This window comes from Elephantulus edwardii, unplaced genomic scaffold, assembly GCF_000299155.1.
Source record: "Elephantulus edwardii isolate Elephantulus edwardi_28Jun2011 unplaced genomic scaffold, EleEdw1.0 scaffold00145, whole genome shotgun sequence".
NCBI lineage: Eukaryota > Metazoa > Chordata > Mammalia > Macroscelidea > Macroscelididae > Elephantulus > Elephantulus edwardii.
The window spans coordinates 3,643,678-3,671,209 of NW_006399895.1; the positions used below are offsets into that span (position 1 = coordinate 3,643,678).

Sequence of the window (27,532 nt, forward strand, 5' to 3'; positions counted from 1 at the left end):
GGAGGTGGTGGAGGTGGTGGTGGTGGTGGTGGTACTGAGGTCCATCAAGTGGAGTTTGACTCACAGCAACCTCCTCTAACACAGGAGAACTCCGCACCATTGGGTTTTCTTGACTACAAGCTTTATGAAAGCTAGTCTTTCTCTTGCAAAGCCACTAGATGGACTAGAACTGCCAACCTTTCCATTTTTAACCCAACTGCTTAACCTTTGGGGTACCATGGCTTCTTACATATTTAACAGCGATTCTCACAGTACTTTGCTAATTCCTGAATGACATAAATATGAAATAGACTTAGGTGGGTAAGGAACTGCACCATCAAACCAAAGGTAAGTGGTTCAAATCCACCAGCTGCTTCATGGGAGAAAAATCGGCAATCTCCTCTTATGCAATACATATGCCTCTGAAAATCTGCTGGTGGATCAGTTATGAGTCACTTTCGAATTGACAGCAATTCATTCTCAAACAGTCTTCTAAATAATGACTATCTGTTCCAATCTCAGGTCGACACCTAACTAGAAGTAACTAAACACAAAGACTATGACTAAAGTGCCCTACAATTGAGGGGGCATCTGCTTAGATACGCGACCAAAAAGTAATTAAACCTTACACAACTAATTGCTTGTTTAACATACTGACGAACAAGTTGGTAAACCAGACAACAAAGGATTTTCAAGTCATCAAAGGAAGAACCAGGTAAGGATAGCTTGCCGAGGACAGTCCTGCAGACCCCCAGGGTTTACGTGCTGCACAGACATTTCTTGACTGGGGGCCCAATGTCTTTTTCAATCAGCAGCTTTTATCACAAACGCACCTTATATGATAAAACTGCCGGTGATCAAGATTGCCAAGGCGGGAAGTTTTAAGTAATAGTTGCCATCCAGCTGACCATGGGCACCCTCGGTGACGGAAGCTGTGTCACAGCTCTGTGCTCCACGGGGTTTCAAGTGCTGGCTTTTCACCAGATATTTCTTCTAAGGCCCTGAATCTCCCGTTGTTTGGTCAACGGCTGAGAGCTTGAGCCAAATGTAGGATTCAGAGACCCCTTTATAATTACCTAGTTTCTACAACTGAAAACACTACTAAGTTCAGATACAGAGAGGATCAGTCAAATGCCTCAAAGGGGAGGAAGCAAGCCATTTCAGAAGTGGATGCCACTCCTTCTTCCAAGCTTGTTTTAATCGGGGAGCTTCACCAAACACTGTCAACCATGGGTAACCATTATCGCATTTGACACATCAGTGTCACAATGTTTAGCATCACAGCAACCACAAGTTACCTCTGTACAGCAAATGGACAGACCAGTGGTATACCACCTAGAAGAATGTTTGACTGAAAACCAGCTGCCTTTTTTCAATACAAGGCCAAATCCAAACAGCCTCACACCCAATTGTGAACCATACACACGCACAAGCAAAGAGTCCAAACCCAAGCTTCAACTAAAACAAGAAAATATGATGGTACTCAACATCAAAGCCCTGTGTGTTAGCTCTGGTGGCTTAGTGGTAAGGAGCTGTACTACCAACCCAAAAGAACATGGTTCAGATCCACCAGCTGCTAAAGATGGACAATCTCCTCCTGTAAAGATCACTGCTTCTGAAAACTCACTGGAAGGTCAGCTGTGAGAGGGTTCCAGCTCAACAGTACGTAGGACGACAGCCACAATCATGCCCTGTTGAAGGATGTATGCCATGCCAAAAGTACGGCTGTAAAGTCTTTGCTGTAACAAAGTGCTACTGAACCGATTCTGATTCATGGTGAATCCACGTGGTAGGACAGAAACTGTGCCTCCCAGGGCCGTCATGGCGGCGACTTGGCCAAGGCAGACCACAGAGCCCATCACACAGTGTCTTCCAGGACAGCAAGCTGCATCCTTTTGCTCCTGGCACCTACAGCTGAGAAGCTGTCTCCCAGTAGAAACGTCACCACAGCAGGGGAGCAATCAGGAGCAGTGAGGCCCACAGCACGAATAATTTCTCTTACAATGATTACTACAAGACTGGTTTCTAGAAGGAGGAAGTTGACAGCGTTCCAGATGTCCAAGCTGCTGTCCCACTCCATCACCTGTGACGTTAATTATTCCTCCTCCCTCAGTCTTCCTACTGCCCCGTCTTTGGCTTCTGTGATTTGCTGGAAGGTCTCACAAAAACTCAAAAACCGTCAGGAAAAAATGGCTCATGTCACAGCTTGAATGTTTACAAAGCTAACTGGTTTTCCACCCAACCATGCGTATCTAGTTTGTTTTCTGACATTAATTACAATACGCACAATTTACCCACATCCTTCCCACCTCCTCCCTCTGATTCCCATTTCCATCAATCCTCTTACCTTAAATCTTCTTACATTCTAAGAAAGGAAAATAAAAACACAGGGCACCTACTAAACTCTTGTTGTATGTACCATCGAGTCAGCACCGGCCCAGAGTTGATCCTCAGGCGGGCTTTCAAGGGCAGTAAATTGCACAAGAGGAGACTGCCCATCTTACATGGAGCAGCTGGTGGATTTGAACCATGCATTTTTGTGTTGGCAGCGCAATTCTTTTTTCTTTTTAATTGAGATTTTTTAATAGAAGTTTACAGAGAACTTGAACTTCCATTCATTCATTGTTGCACATTTCCCCCCACCCTCACCCACCTTCGGTAGCATAATTCTTTACTGCTAAGCCACCTGTTACTAAGCTCTTAGGAACCAAATTCATTTGCATTGTCTTTATGACCTCAATAACATCACAGATGACTATTCATTTTAATTACTTTCTTTACAAGGAACAGCCAAATAAGACACTTGCCTTGTTCTTGTTTCATTTTCTTTCTAAGAACTGAGGGAAGAAGAAAACAACCTTCCCCTAAACGTCTTCAGGAAAGGTTATCTTCAAAAATGGCTCAAGGTGTCTTACACGAACAGACAAGTGTGTTCATAAAACACAGGTCAAGGATCTACGGTTGGGTCTTCTGTGGTAAAATTTAAAAAGAGGGTATTTTTAGCCCTTTCCAGCCTAAAAGGATTTGACCAAAGGCTCTGCTCAAAGTCTGGTTTTCCCTGCATTGATCAAAACTGACGGCGGCCCGAAAAGAAGGTAAGTCATTTCCTGACCACTGAGCCCCCAGCATCAGTGGAGCATGCATTCCACCTGGTCAGCCATTAGCAGGGGTCTGCTCCTGCCCCAAGGCTAGACTCTCTTGGTTTTCAGCCTGATCCCAACAAAGCAAAGAGACAAACTGGGAGGTGCCCACGACACAACACCATGGGACATTCTTGCTGGGAAGTATGTTGGTGTTGCGTGCCACTGAGTTGACTGTGACCGTATGAACAGCAGGTCTGCTGTGCCCTGTCCTGTGCCATCTTCACCAGCTCTGATACACTTGAGCCCACTGTGACGGTCACTGTGCCGGTCCACCCTGTGGAAGGTCATCCCCTCTTATGCTGACCGCCCACATTTCCCAGCATGATGTCCTTCCCCAAGGACTGGCCCTTCCTAACAATATGATCAAGTATGGCTTAGCCAGTCCCTTATGCTACAGTTAGTCTCTGCATACTGCTCATCTACCAGGTGTCTTGGGGTTTTTCCAAAAAAAAAGCTTCCAAAAAGGCAAATGCCAGTTAGAACAACTCAGAAATAGGTACTTATTTTCCCCTCAAGGTTTACTTCTGAATCATTAATCTGGAGAGAGCAGATCAAAACACTACTTGTAAATGCCAGCAGTCTGATGCCCATCCAAATTTACAGGAGGACAGTGCGTTCAGTAAACCTTGTATTTTAGAAATGCCTGGTGCTGAAACAAATAAACCTTCAAAAAGGTTTACTTATTTTTCTGCTTGAGATAAACGGTGGCAGCAACTGTTGGCTGCTTTTCTATAAAAGCCAACTTGAAAAATGACAACATCAAGGTTTCGTGCCAAAAATCATACCTGCAAGTAACTGTGAATGAAGTCATTATCAACACAGAGAGAGACAGCAAAAGCAGCAACTGTGTTTCCCCACTTTCTAAACGGGCTGAGCACGGGTGACTGTACTTACCCCAGCTACTCCTGGATGAAATAACAACAGTTTTGCATTTCAAATTATTCAGGAGGTTCTCTTCCTTCAAAGATGGGGGAAAAAATATTGTTCCTTTTTGAAGGGAAAAACAGATTCTCTAAATCAAGGCCTGGAGCTCTGGTGGCCTAGCGGTAAGGAGTTGGGCTGCCAACGATGGTTCAAGTCCACCAGCTGCTCCCCAGGTGAAAGACGAGCGATCCCCTCCTGTGCTGAAAACCCACTGAAGGGTCAGCTGAGGTGGTTTGACTCAAGAGCAAATGTTGTTGTCAGTAGTAGGTTCTGTCAAGTCAAGTATAACTCACAGCAACCCTATGAATGGATCGGAACCCTGTCCTGTCCTGTGCCATCCTCACAATCACTCACATACTCAAACCCACTGCTGCAGTCACTGTGCCAACCCATCTGGTTGAGGGTCTTCTTCTCTTCTGCCGACCCTCCACCTTTTCAAGCATGATGTCGCTAAGGAATAATCTCTCCTGGCAACATGCCCAAAGTATGTGAGATGAAGCTTGTTATTTTTGCCTCCAAAGGGCACTCTGACTGCACCCTCTCCAAGATACGTCTGTTCTTTTAGCAGTCCAAAACTACAGCTCCAAGGCCTCAATTCTTCTTCTGTCATCCTTAGTCACTGTCCAGCTCTCAGATGCACAGAAGGTGACTGAAAAGACCATGGCCTGGATCAGGTGCACCTTACTCCTCAAACTGACATTGCTGTTCCTCTATTACCTGGAACAACTGAGCTGAATTGAAAATCAAGTCAGAGAAGGATTTTTAGTGAACTATCAGAGGACAGTCCATGAATCCTACTCTTTTCAACTATTCCTGTGATGCATCTTTTGGCAAAACAAAATCAAAATGAACAGATGCTCCTACTTAAAATATATTTACTATGCACTTACTGTGCAGTTCCTCTGGGTCATCTTCTCAGTTATCAACAATATTCTCTTAGGCCGTCTTACTGCTGTGCATGTTAGTCACACACAACTAACCAATTAGATGCTTTCTACACCTAACCAGGTTTGCCCATCACCTGATTCCATGACTCAACTAACTGCAATCAAGTTGGGTCTGACTCACAGCTGACCCTCCATTGGGTTTCCACGGCTGTAAATTGCATGGGAGATTCTCCAACTTTCTCACTGGAGCCTCTCTGGGCGATTCAACCTGCCCAAAAAGTGTGGCCTTGGATTAGCATGCAACTCCTTATGGACCATGCCACCAGGGCTCCCATCTTATTTCATAAGGAGCCGATTTTCCTGGAGAAGCAGGGTTATGGTTTTATGTATTAAAAGAAGAATGTGTAATGACTTTCCTGCTGGGATAAACTTCGATATTTTATATATTTAAAATATTTAAAAGCAAAGCTTAAATAAACCATAAGAAGCTGCAAATCCAGAGCCTGTCCAATGTTTGGGATTGGCATGTGTCCCTGCTCCATCTCACCCAGCACCAGCACTGTGGTACCGCACATCGATACAAGGATCTGAAGGCATCAGTTTCCGCCTGCAGGAAAGCACTGACAGGGCTGGAAAGTGCTGCATACCACGTAGTAGAAACCACATCACCAGCCCAACAGTGAAAGCGCTAGACCCTCCCTCCTAGTGATAATGATCCCCAGGGGCTGTCCTGTTCGCTCTGGCTCATCTAGAGTTCCTAAGAACCAACCTGGTGAATACAGCTGGGGCAAAGACCAAGTCTGAGGCTCTGGCACAGAGTTGGACACTGGCCTCTGTGAAGATAACATGCCTAATGGCAGCTGCAACTGTTCCAAGCAAGCACAAACCACACTTTGAAGTAATAATCTTGAGATTTCAAACTTTGAAAAATATTCTGAACTCAGAGACTCTTCCCTAAATCTCAGGGACTTTTTCCTGCAACAAAGGCCCATGGGCTTTTATTTTAATGCTTCAATTCAGATAAGGGATTAGGATTCAGGGAGAATCAGTATCTCTCCAGAGTTGGTCTTCCAAGCCATTGTGCAATGACTAGAAGATTTTGAAAATGTTGACGTTGTTGTGTACCATCGAGTCTGAACTCACTCACAGCTGGCCCCCCAGCAGGTTTTTAGAGGCAGTTTATCATACGGGAGGAGAGTGCCCATCCTTCTCCCATGGAACATTTGAACTGTTTGCCTTTGGGATGGCAGTGTAGCTTCTTACCACTAGGCTCTGGTGAGAGCTCTTGAAAATATTAGCCATATAGTAACACAAGCAGGTTGGTGCTGTTAGTTGTTGTGGAGTCACCTCCAAATCATCGCTGCCCTGTGTACAACATATTGAGACCTTGTCTGGTCCTATACCATCCACACAATCTCCACTGGCCCTGAGCCCAGTGTTGCAACCACTGTGTCAAGCTTAGCTAACAATTTCCCAAAGAAAATGTGGTAGGGGTAAGGTAGACATTTTACCCTGGAAGTAATTTAAACGCCAAATTACCTGTTGTTTTTTCCTTGGAAAAGACACTCTGACTATTGGTAATGTCTCTTTTAACCAATCTACTTAATAAATCATTTCCCAAAGGTGAATTTGCATTTTCACAAAACAACTGAATCACTAGAGATAAGAAGTATCTTATCTGCAGAATAACTATGAGATATCATCTCACTCCAGTAACAATAGCAAAATTCAAAAGAACAGCAAACAACTAATGCTGGTGAGGTTGTAGAGAAATCAGAACTGGTGGCTGGAGTACAAAATGGTGCAACCACTATTGAAGGCTGTATAGTACTTTCTCGAAAAGTGAGAAATAGAAATACCATTTGACTCAGAAACTGCTCTACTGGGAATATACCTTAAAGAAACGAGAACTGCCATCCAAACAGATATATGCACACCCATGTTTATTGATTTGTTGTTCAAAATACCAAACAGAAACAACTCAAAAGCCATCAACAAATGAATGGAGAGAGAAGCTGTATATTCACACAATAGAATACTACACAACACTGAACAACAAGAAACTCATAAATATTACACAAAATTAGTGATCTTGCAAGACATTATGTTGAGTGAAAATATCTAAGTCACAAAAGGACAAATACTGCATAAAACCACTGTTATAAAACAGGACTGACATGGGGGTAAGGGGGAAACTAAGAAAAGAGGGCATAAATAATGAACATACCGTCGAAACAGTTAAGGAAAAGAACTGTTTAAAAGGAATATACAATTAGGTGTTACCTGCATAACAACAGTCCAGAATAAGAGCTGCATAGCAAAGTGGACTCAGGGGTGGGGGGAGGGAGGAAACTGTGCAACAATGAAAGAATTTTTTTAAGGAGAAAGCAAACAGAGGGACAGGTCAGGAGGAAAATGTTCAACAATGAATGAATGGAAATCCCAAGTTTTCTGTAAACTTGTTAAAATATCAATATAAAAAAAAGTATCTCGGTTCTCCTATATAATTCCCTGTATCTCCCAACCACTCCTAATTGACATACATCCCAAGAAGGTACCTCTTCCACAATGCAAGTGAACCTGGGGAGTGGCATCTTCTGATTACTTACTTGTTAAAAAAAAAGATGTAGTGATTACTTACTTGTTAAAAAAAGGTTCAATGAGTTTGGATCTGGCAGAGACGAAAATTTCTGGAGGACTGAGAAAAGAACCTAGTGAGGAAAAGAAAAGTAAGGTTATTCACATTCATGAAGCCAAAGCAGAAAACTGAGGCATAAATTGATCATCATCTGGTAGTGAAACAATTCGGAAGAGGATTCTGGGGATGCTTTCACTGCTTGATGAACGTCATGAATCTGACTGAACCAAACAAGGTAAAATTGGCGACTTTGCAAATACTTAACTATATAGTGAAATATATGAAAGCTGGAGATTGATGGGACTCCCTTGCTTCCTGGGTCTCACAAGTTGCATCATTAGTGAAAAACAGCTGAGTTTTCCTCCTCTGCTTCTACCATCCACAAGTTTTATTATCTATCTATCATGATAAAAAACCTATTACACACACACACACACACACACACACACACACACACATTTATTTTTAAAAATGAACTCAGTGGTTCAGTGAATGTACCAAGTACTAAGAGCCAGTCACTATACAATGAGGAAGAGTCAAGCAGATTCTTCCTGATATTCCAACCCCCCAATCTCCATCAACTCTAATCTCAAAATCTTCTCACTTCTCACAGGGTGAGTGGGTCCCAAGGAAACAGCAGATAGGTACTGGGGCAGAGACGCGGACAGTGAATACCTAGATAATTTGCCATGGAGATGAAACACAGTCCTGTGATGTAGGCATCATAGCCTGCTTCATGAAGCTGTTCAGAAGCTGTGTCATAACTTGGAAAACCTTCTGCACTTTCTAAAGAGAAAGAAGGAAAAGACAGTTTTCTTAAAGACATGAGAAAATACGAAGACTAGTACATACCCTGCCCAGCAGAATCCAAAACTGTATTAGTGCATGCTGTAGGGATATCCCAAAGACTCAAGGTCAGAGGATGGGTTGTTGTTGTTGTTGTTATGTGCCGTCAAGTCGTTTGCGACTCATAGCAACCCTGTGCACAACGGCCCTAAACCCTGCTCTATCCTGTGCCAATCGCATTGCCTCTGACACACCCATCCCAATTACCCCAGTCATTGAATCAATCCACCTCATAGAGGGTCTTCCCCTCCTGCGCTGTCCCTCTACTCTACCCAGCATGATGTCCCTCTCCAAAGACCTGTCTCTCCTTGCAACATGTCCAAAGTATGTCAGGCGAAGCCCCTGAATCTTTGTCTCCAAGGAGTAGCCTGGTTTAACCCTCTCTAGGATGAATCTGTTTGTTTTCTTGGCAGTCCATGGTACATTCAATACTCTTCTCCAGCACCACAGCTCAAAGGCATCAATTCTCCTTCAGTCCTCCCTAGTCACTGTCCAACTCTCTGATGCATAACAAGTGATTGCAAAGACCATGGCCTGTATCAGGCGCACCTTAGTCTCCAGAGAGACACCGTTGCTCTTGAGTACTTTAGAGAGGTCCCTAACAGCAGACTTTCCCATCGCAATACGTTTTTTTATTTCCTGACTGCTGGTGCCAAGAATGTTGACCGTGGAGCCGAGCAAACTGAAACTGTGAACAATCTCAATCTCTTCGCCATCCATCCTAATGCTACCAATTGGTCCAGTGGTGAGAATCTTTGTCTTCTTGACATTGAGCCTCAGTCCATACTGAAGGCTGCAGTCCTTGACCCTCTGCAGTAAATGTGCTCACCAAGCTGTGCCAAGAAATCTGGAGAACAACCACCAGAGGATGGGAGGCTATTTATTTCTTAGCACACCACATAAGACTGTACATAAGACAATATTTTAAAAATTAAACCCATTGCTGCCGAGTCAATACAAACCCACAGGATGCCTAGAGCACAGGGTAGAACTGCTCCATGGGGCTTCCAAGGCTGTAATCCAAGCAGCTGCTGGTGGGTTCAAGTCACTGACCTTCCAGTTAGCAGCCAAGCGCTCTAACCTTTGCGCCACTAGGGCTCCTTTATGAAATAACAAGGTCACTGAAAATGAGGCGTTGGTCAAGGCTAGAGAATCGCTCAATTACATTCTCAACGATGTAGTCAAGGGCCACATCATCCCACACTGATGGGCTCTACTTCACTCACACATTCACCCACTGCCACCGAGTCAGAACCAGCTCATAGTGGACCCTCCGGCGGGTTTTCAGAGGCTGTAAATCTTGTAAGAAGAGACTGTCCATCTTTCTTCTGGGGAGCAGCTGGTAGATTTGAACTGTCTGCCTTTGGTTTGGCAGGGCAACTCACCCAGTAGACCACCAGAGCTCCCTGGGTGCTATTAGCATCAAAAATGAACTTCTGCTATGACACCTGACTCCTCTTCTGATTGCTTTCCAAGGTCATGTCTACGGCTTTCCTTATACATAATGGTAACATCAGAACTCAGTAGGAATTCGAGTAATGATTAACAATACAGACTCTGCAGTCGCAACATCCGAGTTTGAGTCTCTGCTCAGCGCTTAGCTGTGTGATCTCTGGTCAGGCACCTGGCCTCTCAGCCTCTGCTTTAGGAGATAAAATAGGAATGGTAGTCAAATTTCCCTCATAAGAAGCTTGTGATCAATTGAGAGAAGGTAAGCAATCCTCTTACTTAGTGCCCAGCACAAGGCGAACACTCAGTAACTGTCATCAACAGATGTCCTAAAGTGGCCTCTTAAAAAGCAGAATGATGTATACCGCATTGAAACAGATGAGGGAGAAAACTGTTTAAAAGGGATATATGGTTAGGTATTACTGTCATGACAGGAGTCCAGAACGAAGGCTGCATAGTGGAGCAGACTTGGGGAGAGGGACTGCATAACAATCAAAGAGTTTTTCTTTTTTTACTGAGAAGAGTGAATAGGCAGAGGGGTGGGGGGGGGGGGGTCAGGGAGAAAAGTGCAACAATAAATGACCGGAAACCCTAAGTCTCTGTAAACTTTCATTAAAATTAGTAAAATAAATAAATAAATAAAAAGCAGAAAGCGCATTTAAATATTGTCCTATTAACGATGTTTACAAACTTCGAGATCTAAGATGGCAGTGCCAGTTAACTCCAAAAACGGACTGTTTTTGAACTTGTGATGGATGCTGCCCTCAGAACCTGGAGCCACTTCACAGATGAGATCCTTCAGTCCCATTGTCATCTTCTGTCACATTGATACATGGACACCGAAGAGACAAAAAAGTCTCAGAAGACTGACCTGCATTAGACTAAATTCTCTCTCCCAGATGGCAGAATTTTATGCAAATAGTACAATAAAACTGTGATAATTACTTCTCAGAATCATTCTAAAAAATTAATGCCAAGAAACTTACAACAGAATCAAAATCATGAATAGCAATTAACGATGGAAACGACCACAGCCAATTTTGTGTTAATATAATACTCTGTCAGCGAAAACTCTTTAACCTTCATATTAAATTTCAGACTTCAAGTTTTTGGAGTTTTCTTTTATTAAAAAAAAGTCTTTTAATAGGGGAGCCAACTAAGTAATATTCCCTAGCCTATCATCTACCAAGGAAGCCCTAGTGCTGCAGCCTGTACGGAGGCTAACCCAAGCTGCTAACCCAAAGGTTCAAGGTTCGAATCCAGCAGTTCTAATCCCCTAGGGCTGGCTCTTCAGAAGGATGGGCGATCTCCTCCCAACCGATTTATGGCCTCAGAAACCCAACACAAGGTCAGCTATGAGTCAGGGTTGACTTAGTATCAATGATTTTGAGTTTGACCATTTTCCAAAATAAATTCTTTCCACTTACTTTTTTTCAATTTTTTAAATGAATTTTAATGAAAGTTTACAGAGACTTAGGGTTTCCAGTCATTCATTGTTGCACTTTTCTCCCTGCCCACCCCTTCCCCCCATTCACTCTTCTCTTTGTAAAGAAAGAAAACCTCTTTCATTGTTATGCAATCCCTCCCCCAAGTGCAGCCTTCACTCTGGACTTCGTAATGACCAGAATACCCATTCATATATCCCTTTTAAACAGTTCTCTCCCTCATCCGTTTCAATGCAATAGACATCATTCCTTTTCTGTCTTCCCTCAACACTGATGTCAGTCCTGTTTTACAACAGTGGCCCTACGCAATATTTGTCCTTCTGTGACCGAGATATTTCACTGAACATAATGTCCTCCAGGGTCATCCATTTTGCATAAAATTTTATGAGTTCCTTGTGTTTCAATGCAGCGTAGTATTCCATTGTGTGACTATACCACAGCTTCTCTATCCATTCGTTTGCTGATGGGCACTTAGGTTGTTTCAAGCTCTTTACTACTGCGAACAAAGTCACAATAAACATGAGTGTGCATATATCTGCTTGGGTGGCAGTTATGGTTTCTTTAAGGTAAATTCCCAGTAGTGGAATTGCTGGGTCAAATGGTATCTCTATTTGCAACTTTATGAGAAAGCACCATACAGCCTTCTTTAGTGGTTGCCACTTACTTTTTTTAATACTGGTTTTCTTTCTCTATCTTAATTCTTGTGTCTTGAAATAAATACTAATCCAAGAGAGAAGCAATTAACCATCATTTTGGCTGCTTCAATATTTCCCATTGTTAATTTCTGAAATACTAGGGTTACTATCAATGTCTCAAGTTTTCCCTGTATAGCCATTGCAATGCTTATCACAGGACCAGCAGTACCAGTAAAGAGCCGTCAATTTCATGAGGGAGTTAATTTTGTTGTCTGTGCTGTTGAGTTGGAACCCACCATTGCTGACCCTCCAGGGGGTTGGTTTTCAGAGGCAGTTTAATCGCATCGGAGGAGACTGCCCATCCTTCTCCTGCAGAGCAGCTGGTAGATTTGAACCAAGTGCTTTCGTGATTTCATGCAGCTTCTTACCACTAGGCCACAGCATCATTAAACTCCAGTGGATCAAGGAAGCAGTGTCTGGAAAGCTTGGCCCTATCTGGATATGGGCTCTGGCCAGGTATCACAGAAAATGATGCCATTCTTTCCAAGAAACATTTCTTCCCACTTCTAGCTTTTCTTCCTCCTCTTGCTATTTCTGCTCCTGAACCAGTTTCCTGGGGAAAGGAGGGGGTGTCCCTTCTTTTCATCTGTGAACTCAGTTCTTAAGACTTCACCAAGACACAATGTTTTCATCCTCCCCTGGCAACTAATCAGCAATCCTTTTTTTTTGTCCTTAAACAAAGCATCTTAATGAAAGGAAACAAGGACACAAAGTGTGAAAGAATTTCAAGCACTGAAAGCAAACATTTGGAAGCTTTCACTCCTAAATTTCTCAAAGAAACAGTATTAATATAAAATGGAATTGCAACTGGAAGACCGTAAGAACACATCAATTCAATGCTTACGTATCTTAGCTAAAATCTACTAATGTGCAACATAGTCTTTAGTGCCGTCTGACCATAACTACACAAAATACAATAGCAATCATCACAGCGATTGGGTATTATGAAGATTGCCTTACCAACTTTAGGAGGGTTGAAAGGTGTATCTTTTAACCGCTTTTCCAATTCTGCCAGGGATGTGTTGTTAATGATGTCCTGCAAACCAGGAAAGTAGAGAATGATGGATCGTCACATCTTGGTACAAGCGTGCATTATTAGAAATTCACTGAATGTCAGGGTAAAAATGTGCCTAGTACTGTCTTTTGTGTTCTTTAAAGAAACATGGTAGTCCCTGCTTATTAAATGTCAGAGCAAAGCAGGAAGTTTCATTTTCACAATATAGGAAGGACAGTGGCAATAAAAGAAGGTTTTGTACAGATATGGAAATATCTATAGACCTTTTTTCAGAAAGCTGTTCTGTTTTGATATTCATATCATTTCACTTATACAGTCATTACACAAACCTAGCAAATGAATGCCTGTTTTCTTCTAATTAGAAAAATATATCCAAACTACTTTTTTAAAAATAAAAGAACTATGTGTATGTACAGTCTACTCAAAAAAAGTCAGGTTTGCTTTAGTATTTTAATGATACAAATTTACATCAAAAGAATAAAGGGGGGGAAGTATTTACACTACTCAAAGACAACCACTATTCACATTTGAGTCACACACTCATTTTCTGGTCTTTTATTTTATTTTTCAATGTCTTTCTCTTAAATTTATTTGAAGTGACATTTAAACAGACTAGAATTCCAAAGTATTGACTCAGAAAAGTTTAAAATGTAGCTTATCAGTGACAGTTCAAATTTAAATAATACCTTAAAAGGTTGTGTGCTGGCCATCAATTTAGTATCCAAGAGTCTAAAACCAAAAGAATTTTTAATAAGATAAACAAAATGCATACTCCCAAGATGTCTTTTCCTCCAATGAATAGCCTATTGTCTGGAAAGTGGACAGGGGAAGAAAGCGCATTAGCCATTCTGAACCGAGCACCAGCATTCCTGGCGCAGCGGGCTGGGGGCTCAGTCCTGTCACCGGGGACCCCATCAGGTGGCTTCAGGAGACCAGACCAAGACCACACTGAGTATAAGTTCGAGACTGCCTGGAGTCTGAAGGGACAAGGGTCCATCAATCTCGAGAGCAAGTCAAACACCCTCAAAGTGTTTGTTTGCACATGCTTCGCGTCCCGTGACAGGTCTAACATTTTCAAACTATTATTACTACCTCCTGCTGCTACCAAGGTTTCTTATTCATTGCTGCTGTGTCGGGTCCAACTCTTAGCTGACCTTCCATGGGCTTCTAAGGCTGTAAACTGCACAAGAGGAGACTGTCCATCTTACTCTCATGGAGCGACTGGTGGATTGACACCAGAGAGACACTGTTTGGGCCTCTCAGTGTAATTCCCTACAGACTACACCCCCAGAGTTCCCTGTGTATCTTATTCAGGTTAGTACAGTATAAACTCTTAGATGGGATTAAAAAAAAACTGCATTCTGTACCATCATGCTGTTGTTACGTCTCAGTGTCCTGTTTCAGATCTCAGACAGACTAAAAACTAAAAACTAAAGAAGAGTGTGAAAACTGATTCTTTTCACTGTTACTAAGATAGAAACAGTTGAGTTGAAGGAGCAACTGCTCCATGACCAGGTCTGTCCTCAGCTGGGCCCGTGAATGCAAAGCCTTGTGCTCCTGGTGTCCTATGATTGGCACATGTGACCTGAACTTTTGAGAAGTACCACGCAATCTTAATTGTGGAAAACACTAACGCATAAAAGCAATCACTTTAAAAATGAGAGTAACACCTCCAAGAAGACAGCTCTTGACTGACTAGAGAGTATTCTCAGTTCACAAGGTGCATCCCATATACAAGCAAGACGGGTGCCAGTTCTCGAGGAAGCTCACCAGGTCATCAGACAACAAGAACTGGGAGAAAGAAAAGGAGTCACTAACTACTTTCATTCTTGGCTGAAGTTCTTTTTTTTTAAAAGGAATCATAAAACCAACCCTAAAGAAGAAAAAAAAAAAAACCAAAACACCCACCACACACCAAACTTTCACAAAGTTGGAGCTTCTAAACTATTTCTCAGCTTCTATGATTTTCTCCAAGATCTAAGAATTTTAATAAAGCTCTATACCCCTATCTGTCTTACATAAGCCATAATGACTGTTGGAATGAAAGCCAGAATTGTCAAAGTAGCTTACCTGGGGAAGACACACGTTGTCATCTCCTTAAATTCATTTAAATCCTAAAATCACAGAAGCATGACTTGTTAGAAGGTTATGTTTAATTCACTATCAGAAACAGGCACAGACAGGGGACTCTATTAACAAGAAAGAAAAATCAGAGAGTGCAGCTTGTCCATTTGGGTCACAGATTCCCGTGTGAGAGGGAAATTCAGATCAGCAGCAGCAGAGGTGCTGGAGAACTAGAGGCTGGTGTGAGACGACGCTGAATGAGAACAGCCGCCCCACAGAGCCAGAGCCGAGGGCTTTTGGCTCGGCTCACTGCTGGATGGGGCTGGCGACGGGCATCATAACCAGGAATACTAAAGGAGCTTTGGAGCACTGGCCAGAGCCAAGAGGCAGGGCCCAGCAGAGCTCAAGGTCGGAGAGCCTGTAAGCAGGCCTGAGAAACAGTCCTGAAGGAGAAACTGCATCCTGTTTCTAACCTGAATTGTCACCTGCTGCTTCTCTAATAATTGCATCATCAGGAGGCAAGGGAAACAAAACCATACGGACAGCTCAGGTCCCACAGCTCTCTTCACACACTGGGCTACCTCACACTGGGGGTGGGGTATGGGTGTGTGTGTGTGTGTGTGTGTGTCCAAGTTTCTTGAAAATATGACAGCACAGCAGACAGACTCAAACGGCTCCATGTGGTGATTTGAAACTCATCCCGACTTGTGGGCTGAGCGACCTGTAGGTTGGAAAGACCACCCAAGTCCAAGAGCTTCAGCATTTCCTTAGTATCAGGATCTGCTTCAATGATCTCCTGATCCAGGGCTGAAGCCTCTGGTACGTAATTCTTTCTCCTTTCTCTCCTCTCCTCCTGCAGCTTAATAGCGATGCCTCTCACAGGCCCTCTCGGAATCTGCTTCATCAGATGTGTGGCACGGTCTGCTGTCATGTTCTGGGCTTCTCGCTGGGAATAATGGCGATCTGCTCACACATGCACTTGCTGGTGTGGGAGTCATTGCCCAGGTGTGTGCAGTATTTCTCAATGATGACCTGGGCCACCTTCTTCATGGTTTTGTTGCAAACGTGACCCATGCTGGTGGGTCCTTGGTCAGAGAGTCACAATGGCCTTTTAAGGTAACTGTGTAACCATTTTACATTAATACTGACTTCTAAAAATCTGACCAATTTACCTACTGATTGGGAGCCATATGACCTGATAATCAATATCTTTATAGCCCATGGTTGATATAGCAATGAAGAAGTTAATCCAGGGTGCTCCTCTGAAGGGAGGGTGGTAAGAATGGATCTCACGTATTTTGGAATGTTATTAGGAGGAAAAAGTTCCTGGAGCCATAATGAATAAACAAATAATAAGCAAAATAAAATCCTAAATTATGGCTAACACTGAAAAGAATGAGATTCTGAGAACACTTAATTGTGCTCATATAAACCTATACATAGACCAAGAAGCAGGTGTCCAGTCAGAAGAAGGGAACAATGCATGGTTCAAAACCAAGAAGGATGTGTGGCAGGGCTGTATCCTTTCTCCATATCTGTTCAGTCTGAATGCTAAAGAAATCATTTGAGAGCTGGACTATATGAAAAAAATGTGACATCAGTATTGGAGGAAGACTCATCAACAACCTGTGTTATGCAGATGATACAACTTTGTTTGCAGAAAGTGAAGAAGACTTGAAGCACTTACTGAAGAAGACCAAAGACTACAGCCTTCAATATGGATTCTATCTCAATATCAAGAAAACAGAAATCTTCACAACTGGACCAATAGGTGACATCACAAGAGATGGAGAAAAGATTGAAGTTGTCAACCATTCCACTGTACTTAGATCAACACCCTTGGTGGCAGCAGTCAAGAAATCAAAAGCCAAGTTTTGCATTGGGGAAATCTGCTGTTAAGGAATCTTTCCAAAGTTCTAAAGGAAAAGGATGTCAATTCAAAAACTAGGATGTGCCTCATCCAAGCCTTAGTATTTTCAATTGCTTCCTGTGTTTCTGAAAGTTGGACAGTGATTAAGAAAGACAGACAAAGAAATAATGCCTTTGAGTGGTGGTGTTTGCAGAAAGTAGTGAATGTCCCACAGACTGCCAAAAGAACAAACGAATCTGTCTTGAAGGAAGTGCAACCAGAGTGGACCTTACAGGCCAGGATGGTAAAACTTTGGGTCACTTACTTTGGGCTCATTTGCAGGAGGAACCAATCTTTAGAGAGAGACATCGTGCTGGGAAAGGCAGAGGGTCAATGAAGGAAAGGAAGCCTCTAAGACACATTGACACAGTGACAACCACAATGGAGACTGAGCAGCACAGAGCAGAGCTCCGATCTGTTCACAGGTTCATTGTGGGTTACGGATGACTTGATGGCACTTACCAACCACAAGAGAGGAAGAGCCTCAATAAGATGGACTGAGGCCATGGCTACAAAAATGAGCTCATTAAATATATACAAGAACTCTGAGGATAGCACATGGCTAGGCAGGGTTTCATTCTGTTATAAGCAGGGCTGCTCTGAGTTGAGAACCAACGACACCTCACAACATAGAAAGACCACTATGGGTAAGTTCCTTTATAGAGTGGAAGTGCCCCCACAGCGTCATAAAGCTACACTCTTTCCAGAAGCAGGCTGCCATCAGCAGCTGGTGAGTTCAAATCACCCACTTTTTGGTTAGCAAGAAAGTGTTCAATCACTACAACTTCAGGGATTCCCAACAACAATTTAAGAGCGAAACATAGGTTTCTGCTGCAGAGACGGCTCTGTTTTTGAGGAGTTTCTAATGCAGTCAAAAAAGTGCACAAACAGGTAACAGGTTGTGTTTTGTCACACAAATAAATTGTAACAGTGAGCCTTGCAGAGTCATTTAAATGAAATTATTTAAATAGGAGATGGATGTGCAACAAACTAAGTTATGTTACCTGTACAGTCAAATACCTGGAGGACCTTTGAAACATTAAGTTACTGTAGCCAATAAACCACAGATCTTCCAAAACACACGATTCCTGCTTTAATGACTCAGAAAATTGCTAACCTGGCACTAATGGCAAGTGGCCAAATGAGACAATTCATTTCCCGAGTTCATTCTGATCAAGAAGTCTAGGGCTGAAATGAGAGGGCTCTAATTTTTTAATGAGCTCATTTACATACATAATTGCCATGCTAGGTTGAACACTCATACTCCTGACCCTTTGTAACTAAATTTCTCCTCGACATTATTCATGCTTCATAGGAAACCGCCATTTCCAATTAGCTCTGCAAACCTGTAAATACCGAACTTCGCTCATTTGCAAATCTTACAAGCTTCTGAATGGCTATCGTTAAATTAATGGACAATGCATGGGCAAGGCATTCTGAAGCTAAGTTAATCAAAATGAAGTGACAACTGTTTAAGATCTATATGCCATTCAAAATCTCTTTAAGCAAGAGAAAGTCAGAGGGAGCTCTGGTGGCCTAGTGGCAAGAAGCTGCGCTGCAATCTCGAAGGCTTGCAGTTCAAATCCACCAGATGCTCCGCTGGAGAAGGGGAAACCTCCTTCTGTGCCAGTCAAATCTTATTTGATGGTAAACAACAAGGAAAAAAGTCAGAAATACAGTGACTTCCAGGACTTGCATGTTTCTGAGTTCAGTGTCTTCTAAAAGGTCACATGGAATCACCAAGAAGATTCTAGGTTGAGGCTTTCCCCCATAAAGCAGCTCTGTAATATGAACTACTTTGTGTACTTTTCCCATCACTGGTCTATCAACTTGTACTGAAGTGGCTTGCCATGTTGCTGGGATGCTGGAAGCTAGGTCGTTAGTATCACAAGAGCAAGGTCACCCATCGCAAGGTCACTCTGATAAACAGGTTTCAGCAGGAAATTCAAACAAGGATACAGAACGGCGCAGGAGCTGGAGATGTACTTCCAAAAAGTACTGAATTATAAGTGGCAACAGACCACTGGCTGATAATAGGGCCAGGAGACGAGTCCATTAGGTTGGTAAACACTGAAAATATCTTGGAGAAGAGATGCCTCCTCATTGTAGTTTTTGTTGTTAGGTGCTGTGAGTCACGTACAACTCACTGCAAATCTATAAAGAAGGGATCTAAACCTGGTTCCACGCTGTGCCATCCTCACAATTTCTGATATAATTCCACCTATTGCTGCCGTCACTGTGTCAATCCACCTGGTCGAGGGTCTTTTTCTCCTTCATCATCCCCATCTTTCCAAGGCATGATGTCCCTCTCCAGGGAATTAACTCTCCTAGCAACATGACCAAAGTATTTAAGATGAAACTTTATCACCTTTGCCTCCAAGAAGCACTCTGACTGGCTGCACTTCCTCCAGGACATACCTGTTTACTCTTTTGGCAGTCCATGGGATATTCTGTCCCCTTCTCTGACGCCACAGCTCAAAGGCATCAATTCTTCTTCTGTCATCCTTATTTACTGTCCAGCTCTCAGATGCATAGCAAGTGATTGAGAAAATCATGGCCTGAATCAGGTGCACCTTAGTTCTCAAACTGACATCATTGCTCCTCAGCAATTTGGAGAGGTCCCTGACTGTAGACTTTCTCAGTAAAATATGTCTCCTGATCGCTATTATCAAGTGTACTGACTATGGATCCAAGTTAAGATTAATTCATTGACAGTTTTAATCTTTTTTTCTCCATCTATCATGATTTTGCCTCTCAGTTCAGTGGTGAGAATTTTTGTTTCCTTGACATTGAGAGGCAATCTATATTGAAGGCTACAGTGTTTGACCTTGTGCAGCAAGTGCTTCAAGTCCTTCTCATTTTCAGCAAGCAATGTTGTGTCATCTGCATAACTGAGATTATTAATTCCTCAAATCCTGATGCCACATTCTTCTTCATAGAGTCTAACATCTTGAATAGTTTGCCCAGTATATATTTGCTCAAGGTAGAGCTACCTTAATGGCATGGATGGGGTGAAGCTTTGGGGACCATCATTTGCTGATGTGGCATGACTCAGAATGAGAGAAGGCACAGCTGCAAGTGTCCATTATTAACTGCAAAGTGGAATGGAAGAATTGTGAATGTAGGAAAATTGGAAGTTGTCAAAAATAAAAATGAAACACAGAAAGAGAGTTATGCCATGCATTAGAGTTGAAATGGGTTGGTATTAGCCATTCTGAATCAAACAGTCTCCTATGCCAGGAATGACAAACTGAAGCGGAATGGTGTTACATTATTCATCAAAAAGAACATTTCAAGAGCTCTCCTGAAGGACACCGCTGTCAGTAAAAGATAACATCCACATGCCTACAAGGAAGATCAGTAAATAGGACTATTTGTTATTCAAATTTATGCAAAAATCACTAATACCAAAGATGAAGAAATTAAAGATATTTACCAACATGCAATCAAGATGCATTGATAATTACTGGTAATTAGAATTGTGGAAAATGAGAACAGAGAAGAAAATAGTTGGAAAATAGAGCCCTGGTTATAGAAATGACAGTGAAATCGCATGACTGAATTTTGCAAGACCAATGACTTATTCATTGTAAACACGTTAAAAAATATATATAAATGGTGGGCTTTGACAGACAGGTCAAACTAACTATCTTGGTGGAAAGAGACAACAGAAAGGCTCAATTATCACCAGTCAGAACAAGGCCAGGGGCTGACTGTGGAACAGACCATCAACTGTTCATATGCAAGTTCAAGTTGTCTTTGGGTCAGCAGTACAACTTCTTACCGCTAAGTGCCCAGAACTCCCTAACAAGGAGAGGAGAGAGTGTAAACAAGATGCCTTAGGTGAGACGTGTAAACTGTTACAACCCTTCTAAACTGATGGAGATGTTTAGAGTCCAGAGAAATGTGGACATGGAAGAGGCCACAGCTGCAGTTAAAGGCGCTGTTTCTACACTCGAAGTTATAAAAAGGGGTCAGATTGCTAAGGGAGAGAAAAGAAAGGAGAGAGAAAAAGGACGGGCAGGGGGCGGAATGGTGGGGTGCAGGGGTGAGTAGGCCATGGTCCCAGCGAGGGGGAGCCAGATGGAAGCTCTTCTCTGGGCAGCTGCCTTATGCTGCACTGAGAAAACCTGACCTCAGGGTGTGAAAACAGTAGTGTGGTCGCCAAAGAATGAAAGCGAGGCCACCACGCAGGAGGTAAGCACCAGGAATTCTGCGGGACGTGAGCCAGCCCACTTGGCCTAAAATACCACTCACCTTCAATGGCCCTGCTGTGTCTAATTTTAGCAGGGCCAAACTGGAAGACCACACCTGTGGCCTTGGGACCATCTGTCCAAGACTAACTGGGCAGACCACTGGCCACGGTGGATGACCCAAGAACCTTGAAACGGCCTGTATGTCTTTCTCCTCAAAATAGCACAGCTAGAGGCCTAAGCTTCGCTCTGAGACACGCCTCATTCGAGCAGAGAACGCTCCTTTTGTAAAAAAGGCATCCCCGGTATTGAAGGCAGGCTGAGAAGGCACTTACCGCAGGCAGCGGGCAGTAGAACTGGTTAATCGTGTGCATGACATCCAAGAGCATATTGTGACCAATGACCAGTTTTCCCTAGAGAAAGTCAACGTTAGCAAAAAGACTTCTGGGTGCAAAAGTATCCGGGGGGCTGAGAAAGAAAATGTATGCTTCACATCCCACGACTGGCCCAGATTTTTTAAAAAAATAAATAAAATAAATAACTACAACTATATATAAATAAATACATTTGAGCTGCCTTCATTCCTTTTCCATTTAAGGTATGAAAACCAAAATGCCAACATGAAATCTCCAAATGATTGTTACTCATTCTGCCCTCTTTAAGAATCAGAACTACTCAAAATAAACCACAAAGAACTAAAAATATAAAAAAGAATCTAACAGACTTAAAAGCTCGATTGCTGATACTTCTATGGTGATTAATTTTATAAAACATAATACATGGGATTGATTGTAAGGAAACACAATGTGAAATTCAAATGTCCATGAACTTTGTAAGCAAAACAATATAAAATATTTTTTTTAAAAAAATTGAATTCTGAGTGTTATGAACTGTCAAAGTAATTTGTAAAAAAATCTCACTGCATGTTTTTAGAGCTGTTTTCTTAAGACAATAGACTTTAAAAAAAACCCCAAAACCAACGGACTTATTTGTAAGAGACACATTCACTGCTGTACTAAAACATAAAAATAACCTATACTTACAATCAATAATAATCATATTAACAGAATGAATTTTCCTCTCCTATATGGCAAGAAGCTGAGCTGCAACCCCAAAGGCACATGGTTCGAGGCCACCAGCTGCACCTTTGAAGAAAGATGGGCAATCTCCTCCCTTGCAATTAACTGCCTCTGAAAACCCACCGGAGGGTCAGCTATGGTACAACTCGACAAGACACAAAACCATCCATCCAACAAAATTTGGCTACTGGATTTGAACTACTGGCCTTTCAGCTGGCAGTCTAGCATGTTAAACACTATACTTCCAGGAAACCATTATAAATACAAATATGTATTTGCAATAGGTATTGTTATTGTGTTTCATAGAGAAGGAACTGACCCATAGCTGACCCTCCAGTGGGTTTTCAGAGGCAATTAATCACACTGCCCATCTTTCAGCAACGGGTATAAACCTTAAAGCAAACCCGCTGTTGAATCCATTCCAACTCATAGTAACCCTGTCAGATAGAGGGAACTGTTGTTTGTTCTTTTGACAGCCCATGGGATATTCAGTACCCTTCTCCACACAACTCAGAGCTATCAATTCTTCTTCTGTCATTCTTATTCATTGTCCAAGTAAAAGTTGGGCAAGCCAAAACCACCAGTGACTTCAGGGAAGTAAGTCCTAACCAGCTATGTCCATGAAGACTACAGCCTAGGGAAACTCTATGGGACGGGTCTAGTCCATAACACAGACTCTGTATGAATTGAGCGGTAAGAAGCTGCGCTGCAAGGCACACAATTCTAATCCACCAGCTGCTCCATGGGAGAAGGATAGGCAATCTCCTCCTATGCGATTCACTGTCTCTATGAGTTGGTTCCTACTTACTGAGACAGACCAACAACAACAGAGGGGCATCGAGCTGGAAAAGGTGGAGGGGTCAGCATGAGAAAGGAAGACCCTCAACGAGATGGACTGACACCGTGACTGTAACAATGGGCTCAAGTGTGTCAGAGATGCTGAAGATGGCACAGGACAGCACAGGGTTCAGAGACATTGTTCACAGGGTCACTATGAATTGCGGTCAACTTAATGCCCCATGACAACAACATGAGCTGGAAAAAGGAGCCCTGGTAATACAGTGGTTAAGTCCTGGCTACTAACCAAGAGCTCCATAGTTCAAATCCATCACCTGCTCCTAGGAGGAAGATGTGGCAGTCGGCTTCTAAAAAGATATACAGCCTTGAAACCCTATGGGGCAGTTCCATTCTGCACTGAAGTGTTGCTGAAAGTTGGAACTGACTTGATGGCAATGGGTTGATGCTTTGAAGCAGATATGACAGCAAAAAACATATGTTTAAAAGTACTCACTGTTCACTACATTTACAGAGTTTACTCATATTTTTTTAAGTGTGCAACTTTTGAGTTTTAAGGGTCTAAATCATGAATATATAGTTTTCTTTTCATAGACTGCTGTGTATTTTTAATTACAACAAATTATTCTGTGGAAGAAAAATGATAGGAAGGAAGGAAACTTAAGGTATTTGAATAAGTCAATCCCAATCGTGGAAAAGCAGCCCAGGCTGGGGTGATGGCTACAGGAGAACTGAGAGCCCGCCGTGTCTACATCTCTGTATTTCAGGACCAATGTCAGTGGAGCAAACCACTTAATCTAAAGTCTACTGGCTAAGCGGGTATAATGTGAGCCAGTGGAACCTGAAGTTCATCTCTGTTCTTCCTGTTACCTGGTATCACCTGTCACATCTGGAGACGCACACCAGTGCTTCTCTCTAGATCACATTGGTTGACTGCACTCTGCTTATCTCACAGAGACAAAGAGTTCCTGGTTACCCCCCTCGTTCTACACAAGCTCTGGCCTATAACATCTACTTATCCCCAAACAAGAACAGAGGTAAAAAAATAACAGAAAAAAAAAAACAACAAACCCAAGAACAAAGGTATGCCTCATCTGATACACCCTGTCTTTGCAGGCCTGTGTCTACCAGTAAAATAGCTGTGGAACTCTTTGTAAGAGAGTCTCTGTGGCCTGACAATCTCCTCAATGAAGAGCAAGAGGAGGAAATAGAATGTGTGACTAACTGCCCTTATGAACAACTGCCTCTTTTGCCATGAGTCCAGAAAAAACTGTGATGTCTGGCTACTATTAATCACATACTTTGATCCCCAATGCTATGGAAGACTTTAGATAAAAAGAGGGGAATTGTAAAACAGAATTTCAAATTCCCATCAACTTCAGACTTTCTAGAGCCCTGGAGGTTGGATGAACCCCTGAAACTATTGACCCTGAGGTAACCTTTTTTCCCCCTTGTTGTGTACTGTCAAATCGGATCTGGCGGATTCAAGCTGTGCACCTTTGGGATTGCAGTGTAGCTTCTTTGCCACTAGGTCACCAGAGCTCCCTCTGAGATCACCTTGAAATCGTAAACCAAATATATCTCCTTAAGTATTCTTTAAACCAAACAAAAACCCTACAACCCACTGTCATCAAGTCCATTCCAACTCAGAGCCATCATATAGCACAGAAAAGAACTGTCTCTCTTAGAAATGAATTGTCTCAACTTCTATTTGTGAAAGAATAGGTGCATTTTCTTTCTCTAACAGGTTTCTGCATTACAGATGCTCTGGCATTCACTGGTTTAACTGTCGTTAACAGTCTATGCACTTTATCAAAAAGTACAAACAGTTTGGACCTAAATCTGGCAAGTGCATTGTGATGAACAGCGAGTTCTGGGAAGTTCTAACTTGTTCCTCCAAACCAGACGACTGTCCTAAACATGAGCAATCTATGAATATGTGATGATACTGAGGTGTTTCACTTTATATATTATGTTCAGGGTTTAGCTAAAAAGAAGAACTCTGCTTACTTACTGAATTAGCAATAGCGTGAATGACTCTAGAAAATCCCACTGCGTCGTTCAGTTCCTCCTAATTAAAAGAAAAAAAGAAATGCTGTTGACTTATCTGTAGGAACACTTAGCCCAAAGAAAAGAACACCAAAAAAGCACTAACGTTTTACAAAGGAGCTTTATTTTGTTTTGAGTGTTCCACATTCACCAACTCTCAAACAGCTACTTCAAAATCACCTCCCTACATGCTTTTCTTTTGTTTAGGAAGTAGAATAAGGAAGTAGCAAATAAGTCATCAGTTACTGAAATAAAAGAGCCTGAGGTTCACCCTTCAATTCATATCATGTGTTGGAATTCCCAAAACGAAACGGCTTTAAAACGGACTTTTAAAAGCCGCCACCTGCTGGCCAAATTCAGTAGTGGATCAAATAACCCTTGAGTTATTCCACTGATGAAATCAAATCCTCTCCTGCTTCTTGATTTTTTTTTCCCCTTGACAAAATGCATTTTGCTTGTTGTTGCTTTTGTTATGTGCCATCGAGTCGCCTGCGTTTCACTGTGACCTTCTGTACAACAGTTCCGAACCTGTTCTATCCTAGGCTAACCTTACTGCCTCTGAAACACCTACCCCCCCCCTTACCCCAGTTACTGAGTCAATGCAACTCGTCTAGGGTTTTCCCCTCCAGCGCTGTGCCTCCACCCTCACAAGCAGGATGTCCCTCTCCAAGGACTGGTCCCTCCTTGTGACCTGACCAAAGTATGTCAGACAAAGCCTCAGAATCCTTGCCTCCAACATGCATTTTAGACTTTTCTTTTTAAAATAGCACAGGGCTCTGAGACACCTCCTCCCACATGTTCTCTTCTCTCATTTCCTTAACAATGTTTAGATAGGTTCACTTGTCTCTCCTATCTTGAAACATGCTGCCTTCAAGTGAGTTTTGCCTCATCACAAGCTTCCACAGGTTTCTGGGGCAGGAAGAGGCTGTCCATCTGTCTGCCATGGAGCAGCTGTGGATCTGAACCATGAAAGACATGGCCTTTTAGTTTAGCAGTGCCACACCCTACAGACTATGCCTCCAGAAAGTCCTCCTATCTTACATGTCCTTCCTTAAATTTAAAACCCATCCAATGACTGCCTCTGCTCTTGTCTCTTAGGGGCTAAAATGCCTGACAAAACTCCAACTCAACAGCACATAACAACAACAACAACATCCAGTGAACATGTCTCATTCCCTGCCTCTCTCACCAGTCTCCTTTCAGACCCTCCTCCTTGCTCCTGACTGACATGTTGGTGGCCTGCACGACCCCTTGCCAGTGTCTGTTCTCACTGTTCACAAACTCCAGATGATCTAACCAAGTCCAGGCTCCTCTGCGTATGTATGACAAGTATGTATGATCTCACTCCCCTCTGGTGCTCACGATGGGGAAATCTAACTGCTAACAGGACGTCTACTCTTGGATGGCCACCCAAAACCAAACCCATCATTGCTGAGATGATTCTGACTCAGGGCAACCCTCCATTGGTCTTCCAAGGCTGTAAATTCTCAACCAGAAGGAAACATCTCATATTTTTCCCAAAGAGCAGGTGGTAGATTAGAACTGCCAACCCATCTGTTAACAGCCCAACACATAACCCACGATGCTGCCAGGGATCTTCTGAAGCTCCCAGACATCTAAAGTTATTTGGTCAAAATCAGACCCTTAACATCTCTCTCCACCATAAGGGAACCGCCCACCACGGTGCCCTGGCCACCCAGCAGGTACAGATGGACTCAGCTGCACAGGCTTGAAAGGCGGCTCAACCACATCTGAGCTGAGGAAGACATGGGAGTAGTGGAGCTGCCAAGAGGCCATCTCTCCCTTGCTGTCTCACAGGGGCTGTCACCAAAGAGTTCATCGCTTCCCAAGGTCTGGTGAGGTACGGTGTTTGCTGCCCCAGCTCGTGCAGAACAGCTCTAGATCTGGCTCCTCCCACGGGTCACCCCACAACTCATACTGCAGTCATCCCGCCTCTTGTGTTTTGTTCTTGACCCCTTTTCTCTCTTTGCATGTGAGACAAGTACCACAGGGAAGTGACACTTGTGGTTAATCTCTTTTCTTTAAGTATGAATTGTCTAAATTCAAAAGGGGCTTATTGTCGCTTTACTGACTGAATTCGTCCACCTTGGCGTTGGCCGGTCTCATACGTATGAATTTAACCCTCACCCACACCCTCTCCCGCTCCTGTGCGTCTTCCGGGACCACCCAACCTCACTCCAGGCCTCTCCGTCTCAGTGAACTGCAATACATCCTGCTGGTCAATCAAATGTTTGACTTGAGAATCTACCTTCTTCTCCCTTGCTGTCCTTCCACACCTATGTTTTTATTGGGGGCCATCCATTCAACTACAACTCACAGCAACACTATGAGGAACAGGTCTGAGCCTCGTCCTATCCTGCTGTCTTTCCCTGACCCTCAATTTTCCCAGCATGATGTCTTT

General features: G+C 42.9%; 1 protein-coding gene across 1 annotated transcript in view; it reads right to left on the reverse strand.

The window, feature by feature from the left end:
- PARN (poly(A)-specific ribonuclease) overlaps positions 1-27,532 on the reverse strand; it is a 141,252-nt gene that overhangs the window by 89,133 nt on the left and 24,587 nt on the right. Inside the window, exons 12-18 of the mRNA XM_006894523.1 lie at positions 25,076-25,132; positions 21,523-21,600; positions 15,092-15,135; positions 13,708-13,750; positions 12,967-13,042; positions 8,247-8,357; positions 7,575-7,644 (exon numbers count right to left, since the gene is read on the reverse strand). Coding sequence (XP_006894585.1) covers positions 7,575-7,644; positions 8,247-8,357; positions 12,967-13,042; positions 13,708-13,750; positions 15,092-15,135; positions 21,523-21,600; positions 25,076-25,132 — 479 coding nt within the window. The remainder of the gene's footprint in view (positions 1-7,574; positions 7,645-8,246; positions 8,358-12,966; positions 13,043-13,707; positions 13,751-15,091; positions 15,136-21,522; positions 21,601-25,075; positions 25,133-27,532) is intronic.